A 25,096-nucleotide genomic window follows, 5' to 3' on the forward strand; every position below is an offset into this window, starting at 1 on the left:
GAAGACTATGTAGTTGGTGATGATGGTTGAAGCTGAAAATAAGGTGTTTTTCACAATACAAGGAGCATTGTTGTCAGGTGTACCTGGAAATCTATATGAGATAGAATGCTCTACCTGATCTCAGATTGTAGAGCACAAAAATACGCTAAGAGGGATTTTGAATCGTACATCTAAATGGTAACAATCGGAAGATATTGTTGATCAAAATCTAAAATTCATCAAAAATTGATTTTTTCTTCAAATTTCACTCATTTTTGAAAAATCATAACCCAGTACTCATTGGAGATAGAGAGTTCCGAATGATCTCATTTGATTCAAAACTTCATATTATAGAAAAAAGGCGAGATCAAAATGTTTCTTTCCGATTACGAGATTTGACAGAAATAGCTGAAAACTGGAAAATGAGCCGAAATTACGAGGTTTTTGGGCCACTCTGTATCTAGCACAAGGAAATTTTGCATGAATAAATTGGTTCTGGACTTCTCTTATGTACCCAAATAATATATTAAAAAATCAGAACTACAAATTAAATTGCATGCACCAATGTATATAGTGACTGGACTATATCATGTTGGGTCATATTTTCAACTCCGCCTACTCTCTCTCCTGATTGGTCGACAGTTTGTAATCCAACTCGGAATTCTGCCAGTAGACGGCAGCACATGTTGGGTCATATTTTCAACTCCGCCCACTCTCTCTTCTTATTGGTCGACACGTCGACAGCTTGAAATGGATGCAATATTTGAAACTCACCCAAAAGGTAGAAGCACTGGTACTGTTGTACGAAATTAAACTTTAGTCGTAAAGATAACAGGAATTGCTCCATTCTAATGAATATAGATAGATAATAATTTGGATTTTTGATTAATATTATTATAACATTGCTGAATAATTATATCAGTGACAATAACAATGCAATCAATAATTTATTTGGCCAACCGCATACATTGTACAAACAAAATCAACTAAACTAGGACTATAACTGGTGTAGCAACAACCATCTATGCATGCACAATAGAAGAATACGAACAAAGAATGTCTCTATTTCTCCAAAGCACATTAACATGGCAATTGAAAACGTCAATAACAGTCATTATAATACATAGGGCTACTGAAATTAATGAAACACAACGAAAGTTATTAAGTACCCTTTCATTATAATACACTGTATACACAATACATGCATATCATAACAACCACTGTCATAGATAATGTTGAGGTCACCTGAAACGATATCCTTTGATCCTATACCACAAGAGAATCTGTAGTGGACATTTGTTGCAATTCCTTCAAAGTAGTTATCCTAAACACTGACCAATATGCGAGACTCCTATTTATATTGATAGATCGAAGATTAGCTTTTGGATCATTTTTGAAAATTTGATTTTGAATACGGACAACATAGGTGTCAGAGTATATCTGTTACCTATGAATAGGTGGTATAATGGTATACTTATGATGGCTTTTATTATATTATTTTGAATACGAGAGAACATAGGTGTCAAGGTACCTGTTACCCACAAATAAGTATGGTATCAAATACAGTTTTTTAACCAGATCACTCCCGTGTTATCGGATGGCTACGTTAAACTGTTGGTCCAGGCTAAAGTATGGCAGTCGTAAGGCCCATTGACGGCTTAAATTATATATTCAGGCGGTGGGTCCTTCCCGCAAGGGACTCCCCACCAACAAAAGCCATTACTTTTTTCGCCACACTGCACAGAAAGCAGCTGTTTTCCAGACCCTACTTAGATCTGAAAGAGATTGCTTGCAGACGACTCTCGTCTGACGTCAGAACAGGTTTCTTTCCGGCCTAGGCCGGAAAGAGTACCCTTTCCAGCCGCTAACATGGAACTAAGAAAGGTGATCAAAAAACAGTTGATCAAAAAACTTTTCATTAGTTGTGTTCATTATTCAATAATTAAAACATTTATAATAATATCATCTTATTGTCATTTGGAAGAATAAAAAAGTATAAACTCAACCTCCCACATAATTGAACATAATCTTTCAGGTTATTTAGACAAATCAGAATAAAAAATAAAAATACCTGGACAATTTCCTCATATTCAGATTACCTCAGATTTGCTAGAGCTATCACCTTCCACTTCTGCTTTCGGAAGTGCTTAGTAAACAACTATTCTCATATATAATATATTGTTTATTTTTGTGTGTGGCGAAAAATAGCGTTCGCACCACGGGCAAAAATTTTTTTTCCGGCTCTCAATCTTCTCTAGTCCTCGGCCTAGGGCCTCGGACTTGAAAACCGATTTCGAGCCGGAAAAATCTCATTTTCTGCTCTAGGTGCGAAATATACTATTTAGTACGGTATCAGGGTATAACTATAGATCAAAGACGATTTGTTGGAGACATTTCAGGTGACTCCCATGTTGCAATCATTCACGAATTGTGTCCAAAATCCAATCCAAATAAGCGGCAACCCTGATATAAACAGTAGGTCTAGTCAAGCCTCCAGTATCAGTGAGCAAATTGTAATTGTAGGAGGTGACACCTATCAGATAAGTGCGGGCCTTATCGCCATCAACGGCCTTGACAACACTCAGTGGACTTCCGGAGTCGCCGATGAAGGAGAGGATCTCATGATTTCCGGCACATAGGAACTGGTCCGGTGGCTCTTCCGGCTTGATTATTTCCAACGCCACGAGGAGTAAGTTGCAGGTGAGATGGTCGAGCACGAAGACGTGTGCCTTCTGCAGGCGACCTGTGTAGGTCGACTGACGGCGTGTCCTGTTGTGTCTGACTGAGGAGAACAGGAGAAAATCAAAATTGAATAAATCTTGATTTTGAAAACACAAATTCAAATATTGTCAACTACTTTTTAGAAAAAACTGCAATTTTCATTATGGAAAAGTACTACAACATCACTCACAACACAACTGTAAGGTTAAATCTTGATTTGTTTTGCCAATAACAAAATACAAAAATCTGGTGTGGCGCACTCACACAACTTTCCTTGCCGTTATGGAAATTTATCACCTGACGCTAGTGTTCCCGCGCATCTCAAGTCTACTATTCAAAGATCCAAGCCAGCTGGTGACAGGATAATAAGGCTGGAGACACAAGAAGTTTGCTATCTCTTCATAGTGAATAAAATAATAATAATATCGAGTGACCTGGCTGGCTCAGGTCTGGTGTCAGAGTTTTCAGGTCGCAACTGATTCAACATAGTGAATGATTTAATAGAATAGAATCAACAGTTGCCAACAGTTTGTAATTGAAATAATAACATTTTCTCGAATTTCGAGCTTATTTTCAATTTGAGGTGAAAATGATACTGAACATTAATTGAAGAGATTTTCATGCTCAATCTTTTCCACTTGGAATTTTTTTTTTAATTGTATCTATTGCCTGATAATTGGGAATCTAAAATCAAACTTTGCATAGATGGGGCGGAGCTCCTGAAATTTTTACAGATATGGGACTTATGCCAGTTGATAGAGCTTATCAATGACTATTTTAAGTATAAATTTGATCAAAATCGTTGGAGCTGTTTTCGAGAAAATTGCGAAAAACCCTGTTTTTGACAACATTTTCACCATTTTATCCGCCATCTTGAATTGCATTTGATCGAAATTGTTCGTGTCGGATCCTTATATTGTAAGGACGTTAAGTTCCAAATTTCAAGTCATTCCGTTAATTGGGAGATGAGATATCGTGTACACAACGCACTTACACTCATACTCACACACACACACACACACACACACACACACACACACACACACCACACACACACACCACACACACACACACACACACACACACAACACACACACACCACACACACACACACACACACACACACACACACACACACCACACCACACACACACACACACACACACACACACACACACACACACACACACACACACACACACACACACACTCACACACTCACACACACACACACACACACACACACACACACACACACACACACACACACACACACACACACCACACACACCACACACCACACACAACACACACAACACACACACACCACACCACACACACACACACACACACACACACACACACACACACACACACACATACAGACCAATACCCAAAAACCACTTTTTTGGACTCAGGGGACCTTGAAACGTATAGAAATTTGCAAATTAAGGTACCTTAATTTTTTTCGGAAAGCAATACTTTCCTTACCTATGGTAATAGGGCAAGGAAAGTAAAAAAGCTTTACAAAAATAAATATAAGCTACTGCACTCAACTGAAATACATACATAAAAATTAAGGAACTGTTAACTTATTCAATTAGAAATAATAACGAAATGATATCCTTATACATAATACTTTAATAGTATAATCACAACAACCTCTGATGATGTCCCGCCTTAGGGAGGATTAGAAAATTTACATGATAACGTCGAAAAGATACAGAACTCTGTAGCTTGTTGACTATATTGAGAATTTCATAGATGAGATCATCTGCTTCTTAAAGGTGCGTACAGATTAAAGCGCCGCGAACATGAGCAATTCACTTTTAATCAGCTGATGCCAAGCTTTTTATATCTGTATCTTACCGTTTCTGTAAAAATACAGATATAGTCAGCTGATTAAAAGTGAATTACTCATGTTCGCGGTGCGTATATCTGTACGCACCTTATGACACAGCATGGCAAAACGATCGTCACTATTCAACAGTGAGTAAATCATTTATACTCTGAATAAAAGAAGTTGGGACTCGGACTAAATATCAGAGTTGCCACATTGTGCGATATTTCAATCTGCTCATGCAAGCCCATATGACTGGATATATTCAATTGGACAACACAGTCGATACAGAGTTGTCAAATTGAGTATATCCAATCATAGAGGCATGCATGAAAAGATTGAAATTGAAAATAATTTGTCAACACAGATATTTTGTTCAAGACTCAACTTGTTCTATTCAGAGTATAGTGAGTATCATGGCTTATTAATATTAGTAGATCAAACATTACTGTATGATATTACTCACTATTATCCCAGGCTCCCCAGCCGATGATTTGTGCCAATTCTCCAGTGTAATCCTGTCTGAGTAGGTCTCCATATTCCAAGCAAATTGGAAGAATGAAGTCTGTTGAACAATATTAAAACAGGAAATCATGTCAATCCTCATCACTGAGCTAAATAACACTATGGTCAACCGCACAAAAATGATCCAATGCAAATTGGAACGGCTGAGTACTAAGGATGGGTATCGGAAGACAAAACATCGATGTTTTTTTCACCTTAACATCGGTAAGTGCAACACATCGAACAGTAAACATCGATGTATTCAAACATTGATGTATTGCCCTACGTTTTTGCGGATACTACTATGAAGATAATTATATGTCCTTAGAGTGACTCAGATAGTGAAAATCAATTTCACTTTTTATGTACATATAAAAGAAAGGAACAGAGCTTTTGAAAAGTAGTTAACAATGACGAAATATTATTGATTGGCAGCTGCAGCCAAACTGAAAGTTTATAGGTAATTGATATTTAATCGAATTTAGAAAAGTAAATCCAATATTCTAAAATATTGTTTTATAGATTTGAATTATTGTTTGATATAGAACAAATTAAGACGGTATTCTATAGTCCAAATTTTGTGAAGAGAATAAAGTTGAAATATTAATATTACTTTTTTATTAAATGGATGAAAAGAATGATCAAATAATTTTGAAAGAATAAATACTCAAAAGACATGTCAGAAACGATGGATGAATAGATTCTCATTGGTATTAATATTAATACAGTGAAAATGATATAATGTGCAGTATAATATGATACTTTACACTTATTCTTTTGAAAATGATAAAACAGGGTAAATCAATTTAATTGAACCCACATCAGTTATCACCCATAGCTATTCATAAATGTTTCATAGCGTAATCCTATTTTGGACTATTGTAACGTTATCTAAATTTGGAAGAGGAATAGCACAAGGCTACCTTATTTTTTCTCTCCCTATCATTTATGTCTCGGTGACATGTAAAATTACTCCCCCTTAAAGAATCAATGATATTTTAATAGCTTCAAATCTCTGTTCCTGTTATTTTTAAGGAGTGTATATCAAACAATTTCATTCCAATATCAGTGTTAACTCCAAAAGCTGGAGAGGAGTTGATCAATTGTGTTGATGTTGTAATTGTAATTTATTGCTCGTGTGCAACTCTTTGTATGGGGCATGGCCCTCATGACAAATAAAGCTTATTTATTTATTCATTTTTCTATCCCTATCATTCTGATGATGTTCTTACTGTATGAATCAATAAAGAAAGAAATCATATAAATAGTATAAAGCAATAGCGAAAATTAAATTTGAATTTTGTACTTTTGTATAGCTTTTGTTGCTGTAAAGTCGAAACTGAGTGGTAGGCTACAACGTTGCATTGATGACCCTGTTCTCTTTCATAAGGGGCAGAAACAAAATCGACTCCAGCGCTTCAAATAGGGAATAAACAGAAACACTCCTGAGCTGACTTAGGAACTATAGTCCATACAAAATTACTTTTGACTTGGATGAATAAGCGGCGCAGAGAAATGGAGGGAGATCAGCCTATTACAGTGATTATTAGAATCATAGGTAGAAGCGCAGTTGCCAATTTGTCTATTAGACTCAGTCGACTCAGCGCTTTCAGATAGGAAACTTCGTATTGTGTATCATGAACACTTGAACACTCACTAGAAATTAGTGAATGCTGGCTAGTTTAGAACGGTATCATCGCCGCCCCTGTATCCCTCTCTTTCTCTGCTGCCTCCAAGTCGAAAGTAATTTTGTACAGACTAATTCGTTCAGTGGCTGACCTAATAGACTCAGTAAATTTATGAATAAAACATAGATTTTTCTTATAGTATTAATTTAAGAAAATTAAAATATACGATATTATGATAAATTTACCACTAAAATCGAATTTCTTGTCACTGCGCAATAGAGCCAGATCACCCCATGGGTCCACGCTTGATCCAGTGCCTTGATTGGCTCTGAAGTCCGGATGAACTTGTATTTCATTTGCATCGTATTCGACGGGCTCTGGAGTGCACAATCCCTTTACATGCTTGGACAAATCGCTCTCACAGTCTGGATCGCGCTTCAAATCATTTTCACCAAGACGTACTTTGACTCTGAATATTGGGAACAATAATACTGATAAGACAATCATCAACAATAATAATCACAAAAGTCACATTATTGCTTCAACTTCCATGTTTAAATTATTGAAATCTTCATATTATCCATTATTGAAATCTAGCACCGTATTGGTTCATTAGTCATAGAATGCATTTAAGGCTATCTACTTTAATTATTAGTTCTACTCAACGAGAAAATCCACACATAATAACCTATTAATCTGCTAAGAACTAAGATTTTTCGAATTATTGAGAATCTATCAATGAGATTGGCCTTACAAAGTCTATTCAAAGTCTATCCAGCCTCCTCTATCCATAGACAATGCAGGAACCTCTATCCCATTCCAACTCCGCAGAGAATGAACTAGACTCCGAAGTTATTTATTATAATGAGCTACAATAATATTCATTATTAATTATAAAAATGTATTGTTGAATCATGAGAACGTATAATTATTCTATTGATGAATGAACCAAATGAACGGAGCCTTCTGAATTTTTCAATTTCTGAATCGTGTAACATGACTATATAATCTGTTATGAAAGTGGATTCAACTTCAACAAAATAATTTAATTTTTCTCATAATATGAGAGTGTCTAGCACTTTATTCTGTTATCGAATAAAGTAGAAAGTAGAGTTTTACCATAGAGAAACGATAGCATAAGTAGATATCCCATGGTATAGGGCGTTTATGTCTCAACTTTTACTGTCTGAGTAGATTTTTGCCCACACCTGTCTCTATCAGAGTTCCCAGTGTCGCTCTGGGCCGGCTAAACTCAGTCGGCGACTGGGGAGGGCCGCGGCAGGGGACGGGAGTCTTGGTGGGGCGTCCGTCAACCACCCTCGCTCGGGTTGGGGGTTGAAACAGGGCTTTGAGTGCTTTGGAGGAATGTTTCCCTCTTTTAGGAAAGAGGGGCCGTGCTTTCGCACTGCCAAACAGGATTGGTCGCGGAAAGAAGGGAACAGGAACCTTGCAGTGTTAGTCGTGAGAAAAGGGCTTCGTGTCGGGACTGAGTCCTAGTCCTCGGGCACCGGGTGTCTTCCCGGGGTCCGGGTTGGTTGCGGGGCTCTGGTAAAGGCTTTCCCTGGCCTTCCCAGAGGTCCTCTTGTGATCCCGCACTGGACTGGTGCGCTGCGGCGGCCAGCACTCTGGACTTTCCTAAGTCCTACTGGCCGGGCACTAGCTGTCCTCCGGGGTCCGGATCGGCCGCGGAGTTGCGGAAAGGCTTTTCCTGGCCTTCCTAGACGTCCTCTTGCGATCCCGCACTGGACCAGCACGCTGCGGCGGCCAGCACTCTGGACTTTCCTAAGTCCTACTGGCCGGGCACTAGCTGTCCTCCTGGGGTCCGGATCGTCCGCGGAGATGCGGGAAAGGCTTTTCCTGGCCTTCCTAGACGTCCTCTTGCGATCCCGCACTGGACCAGCGCGCTGCGGCGGCCAGCACTCTGGACTTTCCTAAGTCCCACTGGCCGGGCACTAGCTGTCCTCCTGGGGTCCGGATCGTCCGCGGAGTTGCGGGAAAGGCTTTTCCTGGCCTTCCTAGACGTCCTCTTGCGATCCCGCACTGGACCAGCACGCTGCGGCGGCCAGCACTCTGGACTTTCCTAAGTCCTACTGGCCGGGCACTAGCTGTCCTCCTGGGGTCCGGATCGTCCGCGGAGTTGCGGGAAAGGCTTTTCCTGGCCTTCCTAGACGTCTCTTGCGATCCCGCACTGGACCAGCACGCTGCGGCGGCCAGCACTCTGGACTTTCCTAAGTCCTACTGGCCGGGCACTAGCTGTCCTCCTGGGGTCCGGATCGTCCGCGGAGTTGCGGAAAGGCTTTTCCTGGCCTTCCTAGACGTCCTCTTGCGATCCCGCACTGGACCAGCACGCTGCGGCGGCCAGCACTCTGGACTTTCCTAAGTCCTACTGGCGGGCACTAGCTGTCCTCCTGGGGTCCGGATCGTCCGCGGGGTTGCGGGAAAGGTCTTTCCTGACCTTCCTGGATGTCCTATCTCGCCTCGATGCCCCACTGGTGGCCTACCAATGGGGAGTCAGGTTTCGACCAAACCTGACGTGTTGTCGTTGGTCGGAACTGGCAACCCGTCGTCCAAACAGGTTAAGTGTCGTTTAACACTCGCCCCAAACGAGTGTAGAGCTGTGGAGTTCACTGTGTGAGAGGCTAATCAATTGTAGCCTCGACACAACTCCCGGTCGCAGAAGAAATCGGAGGTCACGTAGTACGGGTGTACTGTGACGTTGCTAGCTGCTCGCTGCTTCCTTCTCACCTCTCTCGACCGCTCGACTTGGCTCTCCGAACTCGACTGCCTCTTGCTGGCCTTTCTCGAGCCTCCCTCAGTGACCGAGAGGGAGGGGAGAGAGGATGTGCAGCAACGCTGAGCGGTAGGCCAGTGGCTGGCTTGAACGTTGACCCCTCAGATTCTATGAAAGATAGCCGAGCGTCGAATAAATGAGCCCTAAATTCAATGCCTTTCTCTAGTTACGATATACATCGTGACACACTGTTCCTACTAAGGGAAGGGGGGGGGGAAAAAGAGAGGGGGAGGAGAGGGGGGGGTGAGGATGGAAGGGGTAAACGGCAGACAGAAGGTCCCAAATGCCTGAGTACATTCTGCCGCCTCTCCGCTGGTCAACATAGACCGAACATAAACTGGGCGCCAGGTTGGATCCTCGCCAACCGGTGGTGATGCGTCGGCACCATCCGAAGAAATGAGCAAGCTACCCGGCCAGATCCTAGGCCTAGCTTCAGAGAAGATCTTGAAGATCTGCGCCGTGCTTTCGCACTGCGTTGAGACGCCGTGTTCGCACACTGCAAGAGACCGCCGTGTTTGCACACTGCAAGAGGCCGCCGTGCTTCCGCACTGCGATGGGGGACGCCGTGCTTTCGCACTGCAAGAAACGCCGTGCTTTCGCACTGCAAAGGACCGCCGTGCTTCCGCACTGCAATGGGGGACGCCGTGTTTGCACACTGCAAAAGGCCGCCGTGCTTCCGCACTGCGATGGGGGACGCCGTGCTTTCGCACTGCAAGAGACGCCGTGCTTTCGCACTGCAAAAGACCGCCGTGCTTCCGCACTGCAATGGGGGACGCCGTGTTTGCACACTGCAAGAGGCCGCCGTGCTTCCGCACTGCGATGGGGGACGCCGTGTTTGCACACTGCAAGAGGCCGCCGTGCTTGCGCACTGCGATGGGGGACGCCGTGCTTTCGCACTGCAAGAAGCGCCGTGCTTTCGCACTGCAAAAATAAGGACGCGGTGCTTTCGCACTGCCAAAGGAATGCCGTGCTTTCGCACTGCCCGGAGCGCCGTGTTTCCACACTGCCAGGAACGCTATGCTTTCGCATCGCGAAAAAGGACGCCGTGCTCCCGCACTGCAGAGTTGCCGTGTTTCCACACTGCCGAGGACGCCGTGCTCCCGCACTGCAGGTGAGAGCGCCGTGCTCTCGCACTGCCAGGAAGGGCGGGTAACACAAAAAAAAAAAACGAGGTGAACACACCTCAGACAGGTTCTGAGAACCTAAATAACATTGCAAGGAAACGCCGTGCTTCCGCACTGCAAAGAGTCGCCGTGCTCTCGCACTGCAAAAATAAGGACGCGGTGCTTTCGCACTGCCGAGTCGCCGTGCTTCCGCACTGCCCAGGACGCCGTGCTTCCGCACTGCAGGTGAGAGCGCCGTGCTTTCGCACTGCCGGGGAGCGCCGTGTCACACTTGCAGGACACTGCCGGGAAGTGTCGTGCTTCGCACTGTACATAAATGGACGCCGTGCTTTCGCACTGCCGAGTCGCCGTGTTTTCACACTGCAGAAGGACGCCGTGCTGTCGCACTGCAGGTAAGAGCGCCGTGCTCTCGCACTGCCAGGAGGGACAACACAGGGTACACAAAACACACAAAAAACACAGAAACACAAAAAACACAGAAACACAAAAAACACAGAAACACACAAACACAGAAACAAATCGCCGGGCTTTCGCCCTGCGGGCCGTGCTTGCGCACTGCGTGCCGTGTTTTCACACTGCCGCGGTGTTCCCACACCGCGAAGGTGTGCGTCCGCGTAATGACAATCCAGACACTCACTGACCGATGTGTCATGCTTGCGCACGACGTTCGGACGAGCTCGCAATCTGGCTGCCGTGTTCCCACACTGCCTTGGTCAAGCTCGCGCACTACCTTTGCGGGCTTTCGCCCTGCGGGCCGGGCTTTCGCCCTGCATGCCGTGCTTGCGCACTGCGATGGGGGACGCCGTGCTTTCGCACTGCAAGAAGCGCCGTGCTTTCGCACTGCAAAAATAAGGACGCGGTGCTTTCGCACTGCCAAAGGAATGCCGTGCTTTCGCACTGCCGAGTCGCCGTGCTTCCGCACTGCCAGGAACGCTATGCTTTCGCATCGCGAAAAAGGACGCCGTGCTCCCGCACTGCAGAGTTGCCGTGTTTCCACACTGCCGAGGACGCCGTGCTTCCGCACTGCAGATGAGAATCGCGGTGCTCTCGCACTGCCAGGAGGGGCGGGTAACACAAAAAACGAGGGTAACAACACCTCAGACAGGTTCTGAGAACCTAAATAACATTGCAAGGGAAACGCCGTGCTTCCGCACTGCAATGAGTCGCCGTGCTCTCGCACTGCAAAAATAAGGACGCGGTGCTTGCGCACTGCAAAAGGAACGCCGTGCTTTCGCACTGCCCGGGGCGCCGTGTTTCCACACTGCCAGGAACGCTATGCTTTCGCATCGCGAAAAAGGACGCCGTGCTCCCGCACTGCAGAGTTGCCGTGTTTCCACACTGCCGAGGACGCCGTGCTTCCGCACTGCAGATGAGAATCGCGGTGCTCTCGCACTGCCAGGAGGGGCGGGTAACACAAAAAACGAGGTGAACAACACCTCAGACAGGTTCTGGGAACCCAAATAACATTGCAAGGGAAACGCCGTGCTTCCGCACTGCAATGAGTCGCCGTGCTCTCGCACTGCAAAAATAAGGACGCGGTGCTTGCGCACTGCAAAAGGAACGCCGTGCTTTCGCACTGCCCGGGGCGCCGTGTTTCCACACTGCCAGGAACGCTATGCTTTCGCATCGCGAAAAAGGACGCTGTGCTCCCGCACTGCAGAGTTGCCGTGTTTCCACACTGCCGAGGACGCCGTGCTTCCGCACTGCAGATGAGAATCGCGGTGCTCTCGCACTGCCAGGAGGGGCGGGTAACACAAAAAAAAAAAACGAGGTGAACAACACCTCAGACAGGTTCTGGGAACCCAAATAATATTGCAAGGGAAACGCCGTGCTTCCGCACTGCAATGAGTCGCCGTGCTTGCGCACTGCATGTGCCGGGCTTTCGCCCTGCATGGCCGTGTTTTCACACTGCCTTGCTTCGCCGTGCTTGCGCACTGCAAAAGGAACGCCGTGCTTTCGCACTGCCCGGGGCGCCGTGTTTCCACACTGCGAGGACGCCGTGCTTCCGCACTGCAATGAGTCGCCGTGCTTGCGCACTGCATGTGCCGGGCTTTCGCCCTGCATGGCCATGTTTTCACACTGCCTTGCTTCGCCGTGCTTGCGCACTGCATGTGCCGGGCTTTCGCCCTGCATGGCCGTGTTTTCACACTGCCTTGCTTCGCCGTGCTTGCGCACTGCATGTGCCGGGCTTTCGCCCTGCATGGCCGTGTTTTCACACTGCCTTGCTTCGCCGTGCTTGCGCACTGCATGTGCTGGGCTTTCGCCCTGCATGGCCGTGTTTTCACACTGCCTTGCTTCGCCGTGCTTGCGCACTGCATGTGCCGGGCTTTCGCTCTGCATGGCCGTGTTTTCACACTGCCGATTCTTCCAGCATCAGACAGCTGGGATGAATCTCCAACACAACCAGGAACCCGTCGTGGTCTCAGCAATAGTCAGCTGAGATACAGCCCCAATAATCCCAGGAGCTCGTCGAGGAAGTAGACTCAAGTTGCAGTCCCCATCCTCAAGGAGAAACGTGATACACAACAATGTAACACTTCACAGGAGGCAGAAGTTGATAGAGGTGAATTGGAGTCCAGGAAAATTGCCAAGTGTCAGAGTGATGGATATCCTCTGTCAGTTCAGTGTATCAGCAACTTATTGTTCACAATAAAAGATGAGAGATGATAATATGATGAGGAATACTGAATTATGTGGTTGGCATAAAGCCACTAGTTGTGATGTTACACCACATATTTCGATTTTATATCACAATTAAATGTGGTCGAAATAATAATTAATTTTCGATCTGTCATGAGGATCACAGCCTTCTCACTATATCACAATAATAAAATCGAAACCATAAATTTCAACTCAATATTCCACTTCTCACTGTTCATTTCAATAACGAAATCAATCACATGATTTACTTATGCAAAGTAACCATCCATTGGATATAAATGACAGTGTGTTTATTATAACAGATAACATCTGCTAATTAATTCACAATCAGTGAACATTTATTGCTCAATCTCTCTCTCTCACTCCAAGACTTATTTCACCCCGAAATAAATCTTAATTTACTTTTTCAAAGTAATTATTCACACAAGGCGTGTATAATGACACCACAGCTGTTAATCAATTCACACTCAGTAAATATTGATTTTCCGAAAAATAATCATAACAATCAGCACAAATAGTAATAATTGAATGAATTAATGCACCGTCAATAATAACTCATGATGGTAGGCTGAGTAAGAATTAGATTCACTCTCGAGACGTGATCTAATTCCAAACTAACAATAGCACGATCAAACACAGACTGACTCAATAACAATAGGATATCTGGAAAAACTAGAATTCTCATGAATTCAATTTTATAAATTGTTGTTGAAAAGGATAAAGTAATTCTCTTCTACAGACTAGAAGCTTGGCGATAGCAGTTAGCCAGTTGAGATAATGTTTATCTTATCTGTACAGCTCAGCACAAACAACTTTTCGATCCAACGTAGGATTTATTCCAATTGAAATAATAATTATTTCATTTCAATTTATAGTAAGTCCTCCGACTTTATTTTCAAGTGAAATATTAGAAAATTTTAATCAGAATCTGAAGCTAATAACCTCCGATTGTAGTACATCTCGACTCACAATCAAACGCAATTTATTCATTCCACATGAATAATTAATTGCAACGTAATTCACTTTTATCCCACAGTATAATAACGTATGTTAATTAACTGCACCGTAACACTTTACACGGATTAAAGCAATTACCACCAGCTTCATTAAATGATTTCAATTATTATAACCATTACCTCATGGTTACAATATTATTCGGATCACACTGATCTATAATATCTTCTAATATTCTCTATCCACTCATTTCGCCATCAACTATTTATGGCAAATAGAGAACAAGCTACTGCAAGTTTTGTTTGTTAACCTGTACTTGGTTACAACAATATCGGTAATATACCGATTAAGAAAATTTAGTCTAGTTGGAATCGACTTTGGCTGTTATTAGCTAGTCATAGACTGTAGAAAATTTTCTTGATTACCCTTGCTTGGTCACATCATAATACTGTAAATAAATTTCAATCTGAAATTATTGGGATTGCCTTCAGATCAAAAGAAACGTATTGATTTGTCAATAATAATTTTTTCCATTTAATTCAGCCATTGCTTCATGACTGATTATATTAATTAAACTGTAATGGTTGAGTTGCCATTTAGTTTAAGTAGAACTCTATTTCATAGGAAAAATTAAACGGAATATGCTTTTTCCTTCTCTCTCTTTCAATATATTATTGACAAATTTCTTTCTACAACAATAAATTATGTCAGTCTTTTAATATTCTCATTATTTTCGGAATCGTGCTAATGCTATTAATTTTCAAAATTCGGCTAATAAATTCGTGCTAATAATTCTGAATTAATTTTCTTCGATTTCTATGAAATTTTGTCTTTGATAACAAAATTCAAATTTCCTCATTTTAAATGGGATAATTTATGAATCAAAAATAGCTCTAAGGCTGTGATATGATTGAACTCTTTATGTTATTCACCCCTTCTCGCCTCTTACCTTCTTATTGGCGGCGCGTGACACCTCTCTGGTATCCCATCCTCCGGATAGGCAGCGACCTTCTATAGACTCGCTTGGCCTCCTGCTGTCCATCCGCTCGAATTCCGTCCACCTTTTCCGCAACTGCTCCATCACCATCCTCTTCCTCATCTTCGGGCAGGTGTGGCTGGAGCTTGGTGCCCTTCTCGTGCACAGTAAACCTCTTACCGGCACTCAACATTTCCTCGACCTCATAGAGGCCAGAAAATTCCGGCGCTAACTTCGCGGCAAGCTGATTAGCACCCGAGGACAGGTGACACTCCTTCCTGTAGACTAGCTGTCCAGGGTTCACCTTCCTTGTCCTCCTTTTCCAATTATAATACCGGTTGGCATTATAATTCTTGTCTCCAACATCCGAAACTACTTTGAGTGTAGTTTCCAGCACCGGCAGTCTTCTAGACTGCACTGCTTGACGATTATATCCAGCTCCTTGCTGAAAATTATCCTCCTTCTTCCGCCTCCGGTACCGCTTTTCCGGACAGCTGAACCTCCAGTGCCCAGCTCGTTTACAGTGCCAGCAAATGAACTTTCCACGGGCTGGAGAAATTTTCTGAGAAATAAATTCCTCTTTTCCAGTCTTCCACACGGCTCCTACGTGTTTCTGGACTTGAGGAAATTTCTCCTTCTCCTGCTTCTTCACAGGAATAATTACAGGTGGCTTCCTTGACCTCCCTATGTCAGGCTGGGTTTTAACAGTAGCCAGCCTCGAGTTGACGGCTCCCTTCCCCACATTTGGAGTGGAAATATCGTCTCCAATGTGCTTTTTGACGAGTTGAGGATCCCATTCCACTGACCGGGAATAGGGGTCTATTCTCACCCGGTGCTCACGAAGAAACTGCATACCAAGCAGAATATCTGGAGAAAGCCCATCCATTATTGTGAGTGTTGTTGATAGGGATATTCTGCCAATTTTCAGGTTGGTTATAACACCACCTCGCAGTCGTGCAGCCGCTCCGTTAGCCGTAACAGCGCCGCGCTGCACAGGCTCTCGTTCCACTGCTTCCAAACTATTAAAAGCTTTAGAGCTAATATAGTTGGACTCTGCTCCTGTGTCGAGAAGAGCACTATACTGTCTGCTTCCTATTTCCACTGTAGTGAAAAGACGGTTGTCATCCTGGAGCTCTGGCTCTAGCTGGATTTGAAGCCTTGTTTTAACCCCAGCTGTTTTATCAGAAGTCTTCTTCTGCTCTCTCTTACAGGAACAATTTGGTCGTGGCTTCCCGCACTTTGAGCAGAGTGAAACCTCCGGACACTCTGATCTCCAGTGTCCCACCTTCTTGCACTGCCAACACACGGGGCCTTCTGGAGGTTGTTCACTCCGACGCTGTGTAGTAGTAGTCTCCTGTCGAGGCTTGGTCTGCTTCCTCACCTCCTCCTGCTTCACAGCTCGTTGTCTCTGTTGAGCACTCTTTTCCTCGAACTTAATTCGTTCATATTGCCTCGCTAAGCGTAGCAAGTCGTCGGTGGTGTACACTTCAGCCTCCCTGATGTAGAGCTTGTAGCGTGGTAAAAGATTTTTGTACAATCTCTGTACCTGGCTACTCTCTGAAAAACCACCTCTTCTCCTCATCAGCGTTAGCAGCTCCTCAACATAGTCGTCTATGAGCTCGCCTTCTTTCTGCCGCCTGTCGAGAATTTCATTCTCAAGATCCTCCACATAAGTAGGTGGATAGTAACGAGACCGAAAGTCTCTCAGGAAATCGTCCCAGTGTCTCCACTGTTCTCTCCTATTCCTCATCCATAAGGAACATTTCCCCGCTAACATTTCAGGTAGCGCTGGAAATAACTGTCTGCCAGACAAGCCATATGCTTGTTGCAGCTCCTCGAGCCGCTCCATAAAACTTGGAGCATCTCCACTCCCATCATATGAGAGCCGCCACCCTCGAACCTTGTCACACACGGCACCACCCGGGTCCATACAGGATGTAGCAGGCACCGCTGGACTGGTAGGTGACCTCAACACATGCCTAGGCATGTTATCATGCCTCTCCGGCATCTCCGGCCTCACCAGTGCAGGCTCTGCCTCCTCGCTAACTGGTGCTAGCCTTCGCGCTCTTCGACGAAGCGCCTCCTCCCCATTATCCAAAATGGGGAGCATCGCAACAATCCGCCGTCGTTGCTCCAGTAGAGCCCTCCTCAGGCTCGTACTTGTGCCGTCTGTCAGCACCGAGTCGAGTATTAGATCAATCAAGCCCTGATCGTGCACTCTGTACACCCAGGAGTTGCTGGAGTCTCCATCAAACTCTGGAGACGTCTCCTTGGGTATTTCTTCCAGTCTGGAACATGCAGTGGCCTCCGCGACTGGTGGCCACAAAGCTGCAGCTCCTTCCTCTTCCTGACCTGTGCCAGCTCCGCCACCGATCCTGTTTAGACCGGCGGCCTCCACCATTGTCCTCCGGTGGTTTTCGACAAGAGCTCTCCTGAGCTCTGCCATGGTACCTGTTGTAGGTAGCCCTGCTGATGCTGCTAGATCCACTGCTTCATTCCGGTGGAGTTTGTAAATCCAGGACACTCCTGGATCGCTGTTATCCTCTCGCGCCTCCTGGTCTTCTCCGGCGCGATTACATTTCTCTTCTGCACTCATTGCTGCTTTACTCCTCCTGCCTTGGGCCCCACGTTCGTGTGCCAATCTTCTGAGTAGATTTTTGCCCACACCTGTCTCTATCAGAGTTCCCAGTGTCGCTCTGGGCCGGCTAAACTCAGTCGGCGACTGGGGAGGGCCGCGGCAGGGGACGGGAGTCTTGGTGGGGCGTCCGTCAACCACCCTCGCTCGGGTTGGGGGTTGAAACAGGGCTTTGAGTGCTTTGGAGGAATGTTTCCCTCTTTTAGGAAAGAGGGGCCGTGCTTTCGCACTGCCAAACAGGATTGGTCGCGGAAAGAAGGGAACAGGAACCTTGCAGTGTTAGTCGTGAGAAAAGGGCTTCGTGTCGGGACTGAGTCCTAGTCCTCGGGCACCGGGTGTCTTCCGGGGTCCGGGTTGGTTGCGGGGCTCTGGTAAAGGCTTTCCCTGGCCTTCCCAGAGGTCCTCTTGTGATCCCGCACTGGACTGGTGCGCTGCGGCGGCCAGCACTCTGGACTTTCCTAAGTCCTACTGGCGGGCACTAGCTGTCCTCCGGGGTCCGGATCGGCCGCGGAGTTGCGGGAAAGGCTTTTCCTGGCCTTCCTAGACGTCCTCTTGCGATCCCGCACTGGACCAGCACGCTGCGGCGGCCAGCACTCTGGACTTTCCTAAGTCCTACTGGCCGGGCACTAGCTGTCCTCCTGGGGTCCGGATCGTCCGCGGAGTTGCGGGAAGGCTTTTCCTGGCCTTCCTAGACGTCCTCTTGCGATCCCGCACTGGACCAGCGCGCTGCGGCGGCCAGCACTCTGGACTTTCCTAAGTCCCACTGGCCGGGCACTAGCTGTCCTCCTGGGGTCCGGATCGGCCGCGGAGTTGCGGGAAAGGCTTTTCCTGGCCTTCCTAGACGTCCTCTTGCGATCCCGCACTGGACCAGCACGCTGCGGCGGCCAGCACTCTGGACTTTCCTAAGTCCTACTGGCCGGGCACTAGCTGTCCTCCTGGGGTCCGGATCGTCCGCGGAGTTGCGGGAAGGCTTTTCCTGGCCTTCCTAGACGTCCTCTTGCGATCCCGCACTGGACCAGCACGCTGCGGCGGCCAGCACTCTGGACTTTCCTAAGTCCTACTGGCCGGGCACTAGCTGTCCTCCTGGGGTCCGGATCGTCCGCGGAGTTGCGGGAAAGGCTTTTCCTGGCCTTCCTAGACGTCCTCTTGCGATCCCGCACTGGACCAGCACGCTGCGGCGGCCAGCACTCTGGACTTTCCTAAGTCCTACTGGCCGGGCACTAGCTGTCCTCCTGGGGTCCGGATCGTCCGCGGGGTTGCGGGAAAGGTCTTTCCTGACCTTCCTGGATGTCCTATCTCGCCTCGATGCCCCACTGGTGGCCTACCAATGGGGAGTCAGGTTTCGACCAAACCTGACGTGTTGTCGTTGGTCGGAACTGGCAACCCGTCGTCCAAACAGGTTAAGTGTCGTTTAACACTCGCCCCAAACGAGTGTAGAGCTGTGGAGTTCACTGTGTGAGAGGCTAATCAATTGTAGCCTCGACACAACTCCCGGTCGCAGAAGAAATCGGAGGTCACGTAGTACGGGTGTACTGTGACGTTGCTAGCTGCTCGCTGCTTCCTTCTCACCTCTCTCGACCGCTCGACTTGGCTCTCCGAACTCGACTGCCTCTTGCTGGCCTTTCTCGAGCCTCCCTCAGTGACCGAGAGGGAGGGGAGAGAGGATGCGCAGCAACGCTGAGCGGTAGGCCAGTGGCTGGCTTGAACGTTGACCCCTCAGATTCTATGAAAGATAGCCGAGCGTCGAATAAATGAGCCCTAAATTCAATGCCTTTCTCTAGTTACGATATACATCGTGACAACTGTTATCCCAAGCCGATAGTTCACGTAGTTCTTTCCTATGCAGCTCTGTGACGCTGGTAGTCACTCAAATTGTGCCGTTCATACACTATCACACCAACAAAACAGTAAAAATTGCCAATAATCGACAGTAATCAGCTTGAGATAACAGTAAAAGTTGCGACATACATTCCCTATACCATGGGATATCTACTTACGCTATTGTTTCTCTATGGTTTTACTTTATTATCGAGGACACTTTTTATTTTGATAGAATCATGTTTTTATTAATGATTGATTGACTTACGTTACTTTTTTGATGATTTACTCACCTAAAATTGTCACCGTCCCGTTCTGATTTACGAACACAATGCGCCGCGGTAACAACGTATCTGTCATTGATTATGGATCCACCACAGTAGTTTATTTTTTCACCTGAGTCGACTGTTAATACATTTTCGTGTTATCAGAAAATGAAGTAACGATACATCAATACAATGAAATACAGTTTATAAAAATGTTGAATAAATAGTAGGTAATACATAAAGTAGTAAATTGAGTATAGTAAACAAATACGAATGTAGGATAAGATATTTTAAAATTGAACTTGTATCACTTATTTTCAGGATTTTAAACTGATAAGCAATGATGTCCTTTTCATTAACACTTGGAGAGAGTGATGGTGAGGAAGAGAGGGGGAGAGAGAGAGAGAGTGAGAGAGAAAGAACGAGAGAGAAAATGTGATTGAGTTATCAGTTTTTTTTTGTGATTGAGAAGAGCCACAAATTTCCAGCCAATCAGCAGAGGTTGCAGACAAGTGGGAGAGCTTCTTCAATTTCTAACGCCATACGATTGGTAGTCACTCTCTAAGCCCCACCTCCAATAGTCAGGTCTTCGGCAAATCTCGTGCAAGCACTGAGAAACCAACTGGCCTAATAATAAACGGCCGGTAGATAGCACTCATACCTTTCTACAGTTCGTTATCTAAAATACTGAATGATTTTAAGGCTAATCTTCCAGTATTTGAGCACTCAAGTACTGTAAGAACATAGAATAGAATCTGGAATATTCTTTACTTAAAACTCCAAACACATTACAATGCGATTATTTAGCAACAAATGTCAGGATTATGCAACTTATATAATGATTTCTTACAGCTGGTGATTGATTGATTGCCTCAACTAAGGGCGGAGCTAGGACTCCAGGTCCTCTCTGCCAGACAACCCTACACCCTGGACCCACACAACCCTAGTGATTGATTGTTTGATTGATTGAGTACTTTATTTATGTATATTACAATATATACTGGCTTATACACAATAGCTTACATAATAATACATCATAATTTTAGATGAAGTTACAAAATATAAATTAAGAAAATAACTATTGAGCTGTATATGATATAAAAAACAAATTGTAATAACTATAGATAAAATAGATAATATTGTTATGCATCTACATAAATTACATAAATTGGCGGAGCTTTGGACATATCAATGTCCATTCTTCGGAAAGAATATTCGAAGTATCCTTCCCACTAACTCTCTACCAAAAGAGTTTGAGAGAGACAGAGAAAACTGTAAGATTTGATTTCTTCACTAAAGAGGATTATTCTTTGTTCAATTATACCATACGTAAATAACATACTTTGGATAGTGTCACATCACAATTACTAGTCGAAAAACATGTTCTACTCACACTCAGATATGATAAGTACCAATGCCATCCAAGGAAATTCTCCCAATTTTGCATTACGACCACCTAAAACTCTCATATGGTTCTCATGTCCGCAAGACTTATCATTCACAAGGTGCCAATTACGATGATTGGTACGGTCAACTGAAAGATACATTTATTAAAAAGTTCATAAAACTTATTTTTTGAAAGATTTATAAGAACTGATTATTACATATGATCACCTTTTCATAAAATCATTTCACTTGTATGTGATACTTTATTAAAATTAATAAAAACAATATGATATCATAAAGTAAAACATTATTTAAAAACTTTTAAATGTTTTAAAGTTTTTAAAATGTTGAAAATGAAATGGTACCTCAAAACATAGAGTATCCTTTTATTTGAAACATTCAAAAAATTTTAAAATGTTTTAACGTTTTTAAAATGTTTAAAATGAAAAGGTACTTCATGTTTTTATTAAATTAATGATCACCTTAATTCAAAAGTATCCACAGAATGTAAATACATGCTCACATGCAAGAGCTTTTTCAACAGTGAAATTTGCTACTTGTCCATTTTGTATTTTCACCAAATAATAACAAGTGAAAAGAAACAAGAAAGAAACTTAATAGAACAAGAAAAAATGACTGATAAAAGAATTATCTTCCGGTTGCCCGTATGATCAGTCAACCGTCTTTAGGTGAAAAGAAACAAGAAAGAAACTTAATAGAACAAAAAAAAAAGACTCTGATAAAATAATTATCTTTCTGTTGCCCGTAAGATCATTTAACCGTCTTTAGTTGCTCATGTCATCTAGGGAATTTCTACGAGGATCAATGTGCAAAGGGGACGTCCTCGTTTGTCACAGGTTAAACTGCTGTTAAATTTGATTGAAGTACGTGCAACCAGCCTCAGAATATAATATTGTATTATTATTAGATTCTTGAGAAGAGTTGTTACTCTAGAAGCCCATTGGAAAGGCTAAAGCCTGGAGGAGCTTTAAATAGGAGGTAGAGCTTAAATTTTTAAGGAGCTAGATATAAAACCACTATTGGATAATATGATGGTTTCTCCAATGAATGGACTAGTTGATATATGGTGGATATAACCAGCATCTTCAGTATAAATCAAAATAATTGAAGAGATCTGAGTTTTCTTAGAGATCTGAAGAGTTCCCAGTTTTCTCTTTAACTCTTCACACCACAGAGCTCACCTAGTTTTCTCTTCAAATCTCTTCGACTACTGAGTTCCTATTATTCCCTTCAACTTCCCCACATGACTCACCTATTTCCAATTGATCGGGGGTAACACATTTTGGCTCATGGTTGGTGACAACACACACGCTATGTGGTGGCTTGGCCTCAGTGCCACACTGCACACTGTGACAGGCCAAGTCACACTTCTTGTTATGACACCACTGATCACCATCGCATTCGTCATTGTAACGACATGCTGAAAAACAGAGTAAAATAGTGAGAACTTGCGTAAAGTATCACTGATATTCTGTTACTTTACTTTCTTGTTCGTCAAAATTATTAAACTGCATTAATCGAGCAACGATCCCGCAGTATATGACACGTCAAAGTTTAATCTAATATCTACCATCCTTCATATTTCAACACAACAGTCAATAGAACACAAACATTAACTAACAACGAAGTTTTTTTGTGTAGTTGAGAAGTTGATATTGTGGTAATTATTCATATTGAATGAAAAAGACTAAGAAATTGTTTAAAACCACAGATTTATTAATACTTAGAAAGACCGGTTTCGGTTATTACACAATTGTCAATCTCTGATGAGTTCATCAGAACACAAACATTAACTAACAAGGAAGTTTTTTTTTGTAGTTGAGAAGTTGACATTGTGGTAATTATTCATATTGAATGAAAAAGACTAAGAAATTGTCAAAAACCACAGATTTATTGATACTTAGAAAGACCGGTTTCGGTTATTACACCATTGTCAATCTCTGATAAACTCATCAGAGATTGACAATGGTGTAATAACCGAAACCGGTCTTTCGAAGTATCAATAAATCTGTGGTTTTTGACAATTTCTTAGTCTTTTTCATTCAATAACAAGGAAGTCTGTAAGAACACAACACAATAAGGAATTCCCCGAGTGTTTTTTGAACTCCTTGAAGCCCACAATTTCTCTTATGTGAGATGGAATTGAATTGAATATTTTCATTCCCATTTAAATCTGTTATTTGTTCTATTTAAATTACTGGATAAATGTGAGGTAAGAGGTAGAAGGAAGATTCCTACATTTACTTACAAGCATTATTCTCAACACTATCAGCTCATTTCTGTGATACCTTCTACCTTTACCGCTCGATTGAGTTATATTGAGTTATGCTTCTCATTATTTTTGTTGTATGTGATAGGGTTGTTCTCATATTATAGAATATGCTCAATAAACCGGTTACTCAATGGAGTTTATAGTGAGATTACTATTACAGTCTTATCAGATTATAAGAATAATATTCAATCAAATATTGATGAGTTTATACGTACAGTTGCCAAGTGTTCTCTCATTCGTTTTAGGAGCGTATGTACGAGTGAATAATAAATGAATTGTCCATATGAATATGACTATTTGTTGAGATGATGGTAGGAGTAGATTGATCTGCAATTTTAATTGTAATTATTATTAGTATATCATGGAGTTATTTCCCTATTTCGCACTAACCCTATTTTGAAACAATAAGGGCCGTTTAAATGCTTAAACTGAATTTAATCAGCTGGTGGCTTACACACAAAATGAACCACTTTCTAACGAACGAGACTTGATATGGATTCAATCACCACCTTCGTAAACAAAGCCATAGTGCATTCTGGTGACGTCAGCACAGGTAGGGCTCCTACACCAATAAAATTCGTTGATTTCATCTGATCTGTATCAGCTAGTGTTTTTATTGGTGTAAGAGACTTACCTGTGGTGACGTCACAATAATGCACTACGGCTTTGTTCACGGAGGTAGTGAATTAATCCAGTTTCAAATGAAATTTAGTTCGAACTCACACAAAGTAGTTACTCCTTCATCTTCAACTATAAGCCTATTATCTCCATTACGAGATGATTTGAGGTGAATAGCAATATAATTTCCAAACAATTATATAATCATTGAAATATCAATTAATTATATAAAAACTTCATACCACAGCAAAGAAGTGAGAGAATTCATGACAATACTCACCATAATTCCATTAGCTTTCCTTTATCAATCTAGCATCTAAAGTTGCGTTATTCGTGATGATGACACTCCCTAATCTAGGAAATTTCCAATGTGATAATTATTACTCAATATTAATGAGATAGTCATAGTCATTTCACTTCCATACCAGAGAAAATCTTAATCAAGTTTGAAGCAATATTGTTCAGTGAAAGTAGTTTAATTCGCGTCCAACAATAAGTTTTTCACAGTAATTTTGAAAGCGGTTTTGAGAACTCATTCTCAATGAAAATGAAATATTCATTCTCCATTAATTCCACTTTTTTATCGACTAACTCAACTAATTATTGTATTATGATCCCCGATTTACAATTGCTGAGCTTGTTCAAATCAAAAGAGTAATAAGGTTCCTTACTGCTGCCAAAACGAGTTTACAGAAAACTATTGAATTTTTCACAACCAATATGATTATTGATAATTATAATTATATTCAATTATACTCAATAATTATCTATCCAAGTAAGACTTGCGAAATACAAAATAGAATATGAGAAGATAACAAGGTACCAAAATACTAACGCGACTATGTTTGGGTTATACCCATTATGAATCTCTTATTCCATTCACACAGCTGAAGAAACTCTCA

At 43.3% G+C, this 25,096-nt stretch overlaps 1 protein-coding gene across 2 annotated transcripts; it reads right to left on the reverse strand.

Annotated features, from left to right (window-relative positions):
- Positions 1-913: 913 nt before the first annotated feature.
- LOC111045777 (phenoloxidase-activating factor 3) lies at positions 914-24,655 on the reverse strand. Of its 2 annotated transcripts, XR_005571150.1 has the most exons (9): positions 24,475-24,652; positions 23,792-23,903; positions 22,557-22,724; positions 21,291-21,431; positions 19,925-20,036; positions 6,918-7,141; positions 5,007-5,105; positions 2,288-2,761; positions 914-2,252 (listed from the first exon to the last, which is right to left on the reverse strand). XR_005571150.1 is itself a non-coding variant. In XM_022331232.2 (8 exons), the coding sequence occupies exons 1-8, from the start codon at positions 24,475-24,477 to the stop codon at positions 2,397-2,399; spliced, it is 1,224 nt and encodes a 407-aa protein (XP_022186924.2). In that variant the 5' UTR covers positions 24,478-24,655; the 3' UTR covers positions 914-2,396. The 2 variants fall into 2 exon arrangements, 1 of the variants encoding a protein (XP_022186924.2); XM_022331232.2 differs by having other exon boundaries at positions 914-2,761; positions 24,475-24,655.
- Between the last annotated feature and the right edge of the window lie 441 nt (positions 24,656-25,096).

This window comes from Nilaparvata lugens, chromosome 4 (assembly GCF_014356525.2).
Source record: "Nilaparvata lugens isolate BPH chromosome 4, ASM1435652v1, whole genome shotgun sequence".
NCBI lineage: Eukaryota > Metazoa > Arthropoda > Insecta > Hemiptera > Delphacidae > Nilaparvata > Nilaparvata lugens.